Source organism: Scyliorhinus torazame, chromosome 12 (genome assembly GCF_047496885.1).
Source record: "Scyliorhinus torazame isolate Kashiwa2021f chromosome 12, sScyTor2.1, whole genome shotgun sequence".
Classification (NCBI taxonomy): domain Eukaryota; kingdom Metazoa; phylum Chordata; class Chondrichthyes; order Carcharhiniformes; family Scyliorhinidae; genus Scyliorhinus; species Scyliorhinus torazame.
In genome coordinates, this window is record NC_092718.1 from 39,336,975 (window position 1) to 39,349,442 (window position 12,468).

Genomic DNA, 12,468 nt, shown 5'->3' on the forward strand with positions numbered 1-12,468 from the left:
CGGGCATTTGAGACCTTCTACTGGGGACTGTACACCTCCGAGCCCCCCAACGGGGATGCGGGGATGAAACTGTTCCTAGACGGACTGGAACTACCAGTTGTGGGGGAAGACAGACGGGCGGAGCTGGAAGCACCAATAGCCCTGGGAGAAATCATGGAGAACATCAGCTCCATGCAGGCGGGGAAGGCACCGGGACCCGACGGGTTCCCAGCAGACTTCTACAAAAAATTTGCACCAGTCCTGGCCCCACACCTAAGGGACATGTTCGCGGACTCACTGGCAAGGGGCACCCTGCCCCCAACGCTAGCGCAGGCCACAATTTCACTGATACCCAAAAAAGATAAAGACCTGACGGAATGCGAATCATACAGACTAATTTCACTGCTGAACGTGGATGCGAAAATACTCGCAACGGTCCTGGCCAAAAGGCTGGAGGGCTGTGTACCAGAGGTGGTCGCAGAGGACCAAACTGGCTTTGTCAAGGGTAGGCAGCTCACAGCGAACATCAGGCGGCTGCTGAACGTAATAATGACCCCCTCTGGGGAGAGAACACCAGAGGTGATCGTCTCCCTGGACGCAGAAAAGGCCTTCGACAGAGTCGAATAGAAATACCTCCTCGAGGTACTAGAACGGTTTGGGCTAGGAACAGGATTCACCGCCTGGGTGAGGCTCCTGTACAATGCTCCCAAAGCGAGCGTCCGAACTAACACCACCAGCTCTTTTCAAGTTCTAGGCAGTGCAAGGCTAGAGTGAATTAAACCACCATTTTGAATAAGTCTCTTAAAAGAAATCGCTATAGATCAGTTCACAAAACTACACTGAGGAACAAACAATTAGGTGGAGGGCATCTCAAGCTCTTTCTCACCCCAAATATGAACTTGGTTGAAGTTAATAACTTGACTGCACTTACTGCTCATTGACCAAGTTTGTTTGGATTGTGGCAACCCTGCTGGATTTGATACAATTTTCTGAGATTGACCTCCTCATTTCTTGACTTACTGAAAAAAGTAAACTTTGGGCACAATCTTCACCAAAAATGGGCCAATTTTTCTAATTCCTCTCATTGCCAAATAGATTGGAAGCCAAGAAGAGGTCGAAAGCAAGGATCATGTGACGATGGCAGATTTAGTCTGCGTAATGTTATAACTATACATTTTCCTATGAAGTTTAGTTAGTTTATGGTTCTGAGCTATTTAAAATATATACAAAAATAAAACACTTGACTACTGTTCTGCTATTTTTCTTTGTCCATTTTGGCTTTGAGCCTGTAGGCAAATATGTATACATTTCTGGCAGGGAGATGTTCTATCCAATTTGTGGCTTTTTGACAAGATTGGACTATATTTTGGTATTAACATGTAAAATTATTTGAAAAGATTGTTAAAATTATAATGATGTAGGAAAATAGATACAGTACCAAACAAACATAATTACGTACTGTGAACTACTTAATATAATGAGCATTAGCATTTCCATTTAGTTTTGCTGATTAAGTGACAATGGAAAAATATTAAAGAACATTTCTGAATTACTTGCAAGAAATTACTTTCTTCAAAAAATGCCTTCAGAAATCCGCCATTTTTCGAGGTTGTTGCAAAAATATTGACAAATCTGCGTTTCTGAGAATCAGCCTTTCCCACATATCACAGGATTGTTACAGTGCAGGAGGCCATTTGGCCCACTGTATCTACACCAGGGGCAAGATTCTCCGACCCCCCTTTCCGGGTCGGAGAATCGCCGGGGGCTGGCGTGAATCCCGCCCACACCGGTTGCCGAATTCTCCGGCACCGGAGATTCGGCGGGGGCGGGAATCGCGCCACGCCGGTTGGCCGCCCCCCCGCAATTCTCCGGCCCGGATGGGCCGAAGTCCCGCTGCGAGAATGCCTGTCCCGCCGGCGTGGATTAAACCACCTACCTTACCGGCGGGACAAGGCGGCGCGGGCGGGCTCCGGGGTCCTGGGGGGGGGGCGCGGGGCGATCTGGCCCCGGGGGGTGCCCCCACGGTGGCCTGGCCCACGATCGGGGCCCACCGATCCGCGGGCGGGCCTGTGCCGTGGGGGCACTCTTTTCCTTCCGCCTTCGCCACGGTCTCCACCATGGCGGAGGCGGAAGAGACTCCCTCCACTGCACATGCGCGGGGATGCCGTGAGCGGCAGCTAACGCTCCCGCGCATGCGCCGCCCGGCAATGTCATTTCCGCGCCAGCTGGCGGGGCACTTCCGCCAGCTGGCGGGGCAGAAATCAGTCCGGCGCGGGCCTAGCCCCTCAAGGTTAGGGCTGGGCCCCCAAGATGCGGAGGATTCTGCACCTTTGGGGCGGCGCGATTTCCCAACTGATTTGTGCCGTTTTTGGCGCCGGTCGGCGGACATCGAGCCGATACCAGAGAATTTTGCCCCGGCTCTCCATTCCCCTGCCTTTTTCCATACCCCTGCACATTGTTTCTATTCAAGTAATCATCTAATGCCCTCTCGAATCCCTCAATTGAACCTGCCTCCACCACACTTCCAGGCAGTGCATTCCAGACCCGAACCACTCATGTGAAAAGGTTTTCTTCTCACACCACACTTGCTTCATTTGTAAATCACTTTAAATCTGCGCCCTCTCATTCTTGATCCTTTTACAGTTTGGGAACAGTTTCTCCCTATCTACTCTGTGCAGCCCCCTCATGATTTTGAACATCTCCATAAAATCTCCTCTTAGCTTTCCTCTCTCCAAAGGAGAACAGTCCCAACCTCTCCAATCTATCCTGATAACTGAGGTTTCTCATCCCTGGACCCATTCTTCTGCACTCTCTCCAATGTGTCTACATCATTCCTATAGTGTGGCTTCCAGATCACAATATTCCTGCTGAAGTCTAACTAGTGTCTTGTATAAATTCAGCATAACCTCCTTGCTCTTGTACTCCACGTCTCTCAGAATAAATCCCAGAATACTATGATTTATTAACTGCTCTCTCCATCTGCCACGTCAACTTCAATGATCTATGCACATATACACCCAGGCCCCTTTCCTCCTGCACCTCATTAAGAATTTTACCCCTTGTTTTCTATTGTATTTCCATGTTCTTCCAACAAAATGCATCACCTCACACTTCTCCGCATTGAACTTCATCTGCCACCTATTTGCCCACTCCACCAACTTGTCTATGTCCTTTTGAAGTTCGACACTGTCTTCTTTTGCGTCATCCACAAACTTTGACATTGTCCCCTACACATCAACATCTAGACCATTAATACTTATCAAGAAAAGCAATCGCTCCAATACTAATTCCTGTGGAATACCACTACAAACCTTCCTCCAGTCCAAAAAATATTGATTGACCATTATTCTCTGCTTCCTATTATTCAGCCAATTTTGTATCCATGTTGCTACTGTCCCATTTATTCCATGAGCTATAACTTTTCTCACAAATTTGCTGTCTGGCACTGCATCAAATTCCTTCTGAAGGTCCATGTATACCATATCAACAGCATAACCATCATTGGCCCTTTCTGTTAATTCCTCAAAAAACTCCAGCAGGTTAGTGAAACATGATTTCCCCCTCTGATATCCATGCTAGCACTTCCTAATCAATCTACATTTTTCTATGTGACTACTAATTCAATCCAGATAATTGTTTCTAGAAGCGTGCCCACTACTGATGTTAAATGACTGACCTGTAATTGCTGGGTCTACCCTTACAGCCATTTTTGGACAAGGGCATAACATTTGCAATTCTCCAATCCTCTGACAGAGGGAAGAGTCTCCACAGCAATGGCAGAGATTAGACAAATGTTCTGTATTTACTCTTAATCTTAATGATACTTGACTCACTTTCACGTTCGAGGCAGTGCTAAACCCGGGTAGGATAGAGTTAATTAAACTACCATTTTAAATAAGTCTCTTAAAAGAAATTGCCATGGATAGCTCCGTTCACAAAACTACATTGAGAAACATACTCAATGTAGGGCAGTGGAGGGCATCTCAAGCTCTTTCCTTCCCCATTTACGAACTTGGTTGAAGTTAATAACTTGACTTCACTTGCTGCTCACTGACCAAGTTTATTGGGATAATGGCAACACTGTTGGATTTGATACAACTTTCTGAGATTGACCGCCTCATGTCTTTATACCTTGAGCTTTCGATTTTCTGATTAAAATAAACTTTGTGGTCAGTCTTCACCAAAAATGGGCCAACTTTTCTAATTTCCCTCATCACCAAATTGATTGGTAACCATGAAGAGATAGAAAGCAGGCCAGGATCATGTGGCAATGGCAGATTCTGTCTGCATAATGTTATGACTATATATTTTCCTATGAAGTTGAGTTAGTTTATGGTGCCGAGCTGTTTGAAATACGTACAAAAATAAAATACTTGACTATTGTTCTGCCGGTTTTCTTTGTCCATTCTGGTTGGAGAGCCTGTAGGCAAATGTGTATACATTTCTGGCAGGAGGTACGATGTGTTAGTAGATTAGATGTTCTATCTAATTTGCAGGATGTTTGCAGGCTTGTTGACAAGGGACCTGTCCAGATGTTAAATTCCAATGGCGTTACCTCAAGTTTCGTACAGCTTATCAGACTCCTAGAAGAGTAGCATTTTACTTCCCATCCACCAAGAACGAAAGAATGAATATTGATATCTAGGCTGTGAGAAAATGTTTCGATATCTGCCATATGGCTCAAAGTAATTGATAGGATACATTAACTCATCCGTTCTACCTAGGAAGTTTATATGTTTTGGAATACACAACATGTGAGCCTTGACATAGTGGTTATCTTGTGGCTGTAAGCATGAACAGAGACTTTGGGAGATGCGAAAATTGGAATAGAGTGAACATTTTCTGTTTTTTTTAATCAAAAATGATTTGAATAGGTATTGGGACAGACTATATTAAATGATGTAAAAATTATTGAAGCATTTGGCTGGATTTTGTTGTGATAGTACCAGTGCTCAGCATTATTTCTGTGTATATCAGACGGCAAGTTTGACAAGTGCCCAGGTGGATTTTATGCAAAAGTTCAGAAATCACGTCTGAGATTTAAAGCTGGTCAATGATCTGTGTGCAAATGGCATCTCATCATTTGGCTCCCCATTCAAATTTATTAAATATCCTGGAGTTCCTGTACTGACATTGTAGAGAAGGGTTAAACATGCCACAGAAAGTTGGGGCTTTCCTATTCTAGTCGACATACCTTTTATTAACATAGTAAGTTTTAATTACTGCAAAGCAACCTCTCTTGCAATGAAAATTACGTTCACCAGTGTGGAGTTTCATGCCTTCTGATTTTAATTCTTGTTGGAGATTAAAAAGATAAAACGTTTTTAATTTTATTTCTGACACGTAACCCATTTTTCTTTCCCTCCCTTTCTTTCACTTTCTAGACATGATTTGTCAGTGAATTGACTATTCTAAATAGCACCTCCTGTTTCTCTACTCTTGTGCTGTTCATTAACAAATCTTGGATCCGACTGGTTCAGGAGATACACAGTTGTTCACACAGGCCTCAGATGCTGTACCAAGTGGCTGCCCCACTGACAGCAACTTGTTATGCAAAACCCCATGGAAAGTCTACAGATAAGTGTAAAATACTGCCAAATTCAATGAAAAAACGCTTATTAGAATTGTTCAAAATTAACATTAAGTGAGGATTTTATTTGGAAAGGATTAATGATACATTGAGTTACTTGCGATATTTAAATTGTTTTGTTACAAATTATTAATGTATGACCTGAATATTTTATTAAAAAGGCAGGCTAGCCAAGAAAAACATTATTTTTGATCTGTTAACAGTCGGAGGATTATATCTGCCCTGTGTTCCCAAGGCTACGTTCAAACATTAAAGTATTTAATCTCTGTTATCTTCAAGAATGCTAAACAATTCAGGAGCTACAGTGGAATAGGAAAGTTTAGCTTTGCCTAAATATCCACCTGTTGTATCAACAATTAAAACCCACTAGTTTTGTCACTGTATCAAGGATAATACTCAACACCTACCTGACACTCCTATGGTAGCATAAACAGCTATGGTGAGTCCAAATGAGAAGCCAATGGAACCAGTCAGCATGTTGCCACTAACGCCTCTGCTCAGTACTGATTGGGCAAGTGAACCGCAACCAAAGAGCTGCAATATAGAGGATTTTGAGCAAAGTTTACAATTGTATTGTTTAAAAGATATTCCATGGAAGATAACATAATCTCTTTCCTTAATGCGCACAGAATTATGAAATTTGAAACACTTGACATATTACATAGAACATACAGTGCAGAAGAAGGCCAGTCGGCCCATCAAGTCTGTACCGGCCCACTTAAGCCCCCACTTCCACCCTATCCCCATAACCCAATAACCCCTCCTAACCTTTTTGGTCCCTAAAGGCAATTTATCATGGCCCATCCACCTAACCTGCACATCTTTGGACTGTGGGAGGAAATCGAAACATCCGGAGGAAACCCAGGCAGACACGGGGAGAACGTGCAGACTCCGCACAGACAGTGACCCAGCGGGGAATCGAACCTGGGGCCCTGGCACTGTGAAGCCACAGTGCCATCCACTTGTGCTACCGTGCTGCCCTCTTAACCTGAATGTGGTTACCATTCTTCACGCAGGAAAAATGCCTTTAATGCAAATGCCTTTTAATGTCTCCATTAAAAGGAAACAAGAAAGAAAAAAGGAGAAAAAAGGGGAAAACTAGGAGACCATTCAGCCCCTCGAGCCTGCTCCATGTTTTAATAAGACCATGGCTGATCTGAGAGTAACCACAAATCTGCATCCCGCCTACCCCCAGTAATGTAATGGCCCCTTGTTTACCAAGAAACCATCCTCCTCTGCCTTAAAAATATTCAAAGACTCCGCTTCTATTGCCTTTTCAGGAAGAGAGTTCCAATGACTCACGACCCACCGAGTGAAAATATTTCACCTCATTTCCATTTTAAATGGCAACCCCTTATTTTTAAGCAGTGACCCCTAGATCTAGATTCACCCACAAGAGGAAACATCGAGTCTGATTCTCCGGTCCCCCAGCCGTATGTTTCTCGGCGGTGTATTGTTCATTGAAAGCAGGATTCTATACTCACGCCGTTTGTCAAGCGGATTTCCCATTGAAGGCACCTCACGCGGTTGGAAAACCCATGGAAGGGGGGGCTGCACTGCTGGCGGGAAGAGGGAAATCCAACAGCCAGAGAATCCCGGCCATCCTCTCCACGTCCACCCTGTCAAGACCTCTCAGGGGGAGGGGAGGTGGGATGTAGGGGAGGGGAGGTGGGATGGGAATGTGGGGTGGGGAGGGGAAGGTAGGATGGGAGGGAGAGACGGGTGAGATGGGGAGGGAGGAGACTGGGATGGGGAGGGGAAGGTGGGATAGTATGGGGCAGGGGAAGGTGGGATGAGGCGTGGGGTGGGGAGGGGGAAGGTGGGATGGGAGGGAGAGGATAGGGAGGGAGGGGATGGGGAAAGGTGAGATGGGGAGGGAGGAGAGCTGGGAAATGGGGGGAAGGTGGGATGGTATGGGAGGGAGGTGGGATTGGGCTGAAAGCAAAGAGTGGGGATAAATGTTTTTTTTTTCTGGTTGGCAATCAGTGGCTAGTGGTCTGCCTCAGGGAACAGCTTTGGGACTGCAATTGTTTACAATTTACAGAGATGATTTGGAGTTGGGCACCAAGTGTCATGTGTGAAGGTTCGCAGATGACACTAAGATGAGGAGTAGAGCCAAGTGTGCAGAGGACACTGAAAGTCTGCAGAGGGATATAGCTGGTTTAAGTGAATGGGCAAGGGGCTGGCCGCTGGAGTTCAATGTTGATTGTGAGGTCATCCATTTTGGTAGGAATAACAGCAAAATGGACTATTATTTAAATGGTACAAAATTGCAGCATACTGCTGTGCAGAGGGACCAGGGTGTCCTTGTGCATGTTTTGCAGGTGCAACAAGTAATCAGGACCGGTTTAGCTCAGTGGGCTAGACAGTTGGTTTGTCATGCAGAGCCAGGCTAGCAGCCTGGGTTCAATTCCCGTACCAGCTGAGAATTCTGAATTCTCCCTCCGTGTACCCGAACAGGCGCCGGAGTGTGGCGACTAGGGGCTTTTCACAGTAACTTCATTGCAGTGCTAATGTAAGCCTAATTGTGACAATAAAGATTATTTACATTTACAAGAAGGCAAATGGAATGTTGTCCTTCATTGCTAGAGGGATGGAGTTTAAAAACAGGGAGGTTATGTTGCAGCTGTATAGGGTGCTGGTGAGGCCACACCTGGTGAGGCCACACCTGGAGTACTGTGTACAGTTTTGGTTTCCTGACTTGAGAAAGGATCTACTAGAAGGGGTGCAGAGGAGATTCACTAGGTTGATTCTGGAGTTGAGACAATTAGTTAAAGAGGAGCGGTGAAGGAGATTGGAACTATACTTACTGGAATTGAGAAGAATAAGGAGGGATCTTATCGAAACAAACAAATACAAGACCAGGAACTAGAATACAAGACCAAGGATGTACTTGTGAGGCTGTATAATTCTCTGATTAGACCCCTTTAGAGTATTGTGAGCAGTTTTGGTCCCCGTATCTAAGGAAAGATGTGCTGGCTTTGGAAAGGGTCCAGAAGAGGTTCCCCTGGAATGGAGAGCTTGTTATATGCGGAACGGTTGAGGACTCTGGATCTGTACTCATTGGAGTTTAGAAGGATAAGGGGGGGATCTTATTGAAACTTACCGGATACTGCGTGACCTGGATAGAGTGGATGTGGAGAGGATGTTTCCACTTGTAGGAAAAACTAGAACCAGAGGACACCATCTCAGACTAAAGGGACGATCCTTTAAAACAGAGGTGAGGAGGAATTTCTTCAGCCAGAGGGTGGTGAATCTGTGGAACTCTCTGCCACAGGAGGCTGTGGAGACCAAATCACTGAGTGTCTTTAAGTCAGAGATAAATAGGTTCTTGATTAATAAGGGGATCAGACGTTATGGGGAGAATGCAGGAGAATGGGGATGAGAAAGATATCAGCCATGATTGAATGGTGGACCAGACTCGATGGGCTGAGTGACCTAATTCTGCTTCTATGTTTTATGGTCTTATGGAAACATATAAAATTATGAAGGGGATAGGTAGGATAGAAGCAAGGAGGTTGTTTCCACTGGTGGATGAAACTAGAACTAGGGGGCATAGCCTCAAAATAAGGGAGAGCAGATTTAGGACTGAGTTGAGAAGGAACTTCTTCACCCAAACGGTCATGAATCTGTGGAGTTCCCTGCCCAGTGAAGCAGTTGAGGCTACCTCATTAGATGTTTTAAAGGCAAAGGTAGATAGAGTTTTGAACAGTAAAGGAATAAAAAGGTTACAGTGGGCGGGCAGGTAGGTGAAGCTGAGTCCACAAAAGAACAGCTGTGATCTTATTGAATGGCGGAGCAGGCTCGAGGGGCCAGGTGGCCTACTCCTGCTCCCAGTTCTTATGTTCTTGTGTAAGGTGGGATGGAGAGGGAGGGAAAGGTGGGATGGGGAGGAAGAAGAAGGTAGGATGGAGAGGGAGAGAAAGGTGTGATGTGGAGGGAAAGGTGTGATGGGGAGGGAGGGGAGGGGAGGGAGAAGAAGATGGGATGGGGACGGAGGGGAAGGTGGGATGGGGCTGAGAAAGGTGGGATGGCGGAGGGAGGGAAGGTGTTTCAAAGCTGTGTTATTTGATGCCCTGATTTGAGTAAGAACATAACCCAAGGCTGTTCTGGTGGAGGTAAAAATACCAAAGGCCGATTTGAATAGTAGGGGGTGGTTCTCGCAATATTCTGGCCAACATTTATCCCTTTAGGGTGGCACAGTAGGACACTGGTTAGCACTGTTGCTTCACAGCTCCAGGGTCCCAGGTTCGATTCCCGGCTTGGGTCACTGTCTGTGTGCAGTTTGCACGTTCTCCCCGTGTCTGCGTGGGTTTCCTCCGGGTGCTCCGATTTCCTCCCACAGTCCAAAGATGTGCAGGTTAGGTGCCTTGGCCTTGCTAAATTGCCCACAGTGTCCAAAAAGGTTAGGGTTCCTGGGTTACGGGGATAGGGTGGAGGTGTGGGATTAAGGAGGGTGCTCTTTCCAAGGGCCAGTGCAGACCCGATGGGCCTAATGGCCTCCGTTTGCACGGTAAATTCTATGATGATTCTAACTAACACCATGCAGACAGATGCTCTGTACTGGAGATTCCCTCCAACCTTCTCAGTCTTAGCAACCATAATTTGAATGGATGTTTGGTGGAAAATCCATTCACGTGTGTCATTGTGATTTGTGCTGGAGCCAAATACCTCCCCCCACTCCCAAGGCAATTCCTTTCATTGATGCTTCTGTCAATGTCCATTGTGGGAACTTAACTGTCCCCAAGTTGGTTATACAAGACCAAGAGTGGAGTTACGGGTAACCTTCCACCCTGAGTTGTTAGGTACTAGACTGGACTGTCAAAATGGTGATGGAAGCAGGTTCAAGAGCAACTTTCAAAAAGGAGTTGGATGAATATTTGAGAAGAAAAAAAAATGCTGGTGGTGTGGTGAGCAGGAGGATCAGGGAGTTGGCGAGCTCTTTCAAAGAGGCTTACAGGCTCCATGAACACAGTGTCCCTCCTCTGTGATGTAAGACTCTATGAGAATAATCGGGGAGACACTTCAAACAGTGTCTCCGTGTGGCCCAGGGAGGCCGGTTCTGAGGAGATGGAAGGCACCATGTAAATGCAACTTGGAAGTTTCTTTAATTGACCCTGAACGAGGGCAGCATGGAGGTGCAGTGGTTAGCACTGCTGCCTCACAGCGCCAAGGTCCCAGGTTCAATCCCGGCCCTGGGTCACTGTCCGTGTGGAGTTTGCACATTCTTCCCATGTCTGCGTGGGTCTCACACCCACAACCAAAAGACGTGCAGGGTGGGTGGATTGGCCACGCTAAATTGCCCCTTAATTGGAAAAAATGAATTGGGTACTCTAAATTTATAAAAAGAAAAGAAAATTGACCCTGAGTGTCGCTCCTGTTTGACTATCTGCTGGGAGGTATGCAATGACAATAACCACCTCATAACAATCAGCTCAGATCCTTATACACAAGGAGCAATCTACAATCGAATGGTGCTGCAGAACAGTATTACAGTGAATAAAACAGTGCATAAAAGATCATTCGCTTAAAAGTATAGAGTTAACAATTTGGGTTCTATTCTAAATAACAAAAAAATTCACTAATACACATTGACATATTGTGCATTTTTAAAAACATTTTACCTGTGTTTTCTCTAGACACGAAAAACAATTTCAAAACTTTGTCCTTACTGTCTCCTGATTAGTATTTCACTGGATAGATCTTGACCATAAACTTCACAACCATTGAAATAATAGTCAGGTCTGCCTGTGCTGTGGTCATCCTGCACAAGGTGCCTCAGCTGCTATGAACCAGCATGGAAATAAATACATCCTTGCCAATACTTACAATCAACATAAAGGTCCCCACGAACTCGGCGAGCCCTTGTTTTATCCAGCTGTTCTTTAACTTGTATTTGTCTGTCAGGCTGTGTTTCTGGGGTTCTGTTTCCATTGCTGCTGCCTCGGGGCTTTACTGCTGGAGAGGGAGGTTGGTCTCCCTCGCCTTTTTCACAATCCGCAGCTCTGAACTTCGACACGAGTTAAGAAGCCAGTGGGCACAGGCTGATAAGGATATTCCAGCGTCAGTCCTGAGCAGATCAATATTTGCACAAGTCCTCTAGTTGCGGCTGGGAACTAACCACCCCCGCCCCACTCCCCTGTCCCAGATACAGCGAGGTGGAAAATACTCGGACTGCTTTCGGCACTGGAGAAATAGGAAATCTGCACCTTTCCCGAAATATGAGCGAGCCCAGTGAGTTAATCATCAGCGCCTCTTGCAGAGCACACACCGTTCGATCAATTCTACCCTGCACCCGAGGTTAGAAAACCGCTCAGCTGCCCAAAGTCCCTGGTAAACATAGCGGACTCTTTCCAAAGTACTGATCGAAAAAGGGCAGCGATTTTCTCAAAAAAAGTTAACTTGGATATCAACTGCAGGCTAACGGGAGGCATCAGGCCATCAGATAAATCCAATTAACTGGCTGCCAGTTTAAGAGAGGCACTACATCTCATGAACTCACGTGTTAATTAATATCCCCCCTCCCATCTGGTCCAAAAATCATAGAATCCCTACAGTGGAGAAGGAGGCCATTCGGTCCATTGAGTCTGTACCGACCCTCCGAAAGAGCACCCTAACCACTCTATTCCTGTAATCCCGTAACCCCACTGAGCTTAACCCGCACATCCCTGGACACATAGGGACAATTTAGCACGGCCAATCCACCTATCCTGCGTATCTTTGGACTGTGGGAGGAAACCGGAGCACCCGAAGGAAACCCACGCAGACAGGAGAAAGCGTGCTCAGTCCAAACAACCACCCAATTCCTGTACCGGCCTCCCCAAACAGGTGCCGGAATATGGCGACTAGGGGCTTTTCACAGTAACTTCATTGAAGCCTACTCGTGACAATAAGCGATT

General features: G+C 45.9%; 1 protein-coding gene across 1 annotated transcript in view; it reads right to left on the reverse strand.

Moving 5' to 3' along the window:
* The window catches only part of aqp9b (aquaporin 9b), a 142,966-nt gene extending 131,211 nt beyond the window's left edge, over positions 1-11,755 (reverse strand). The window contains exons 1-2 of the mRNA XM_072470715.1: positions 11,399-11,755; positions 5,977-6,103 (exon numbers count right to left, since the gene is read on the reverse strand). Coding sequence (XP_072326816.1) covers positions 5,977-6,103; positions 11,399-11,503 — 232 coding nt within the window. The 5' untranslated portion in view covers positions 11,504-11,755. The remainder of the gene's footprint in view (positions 1-5,976; positions 6,104-11,398) is intronic.
* Positions 11,756-12,468: the final 713 nt, after the last annotated feature.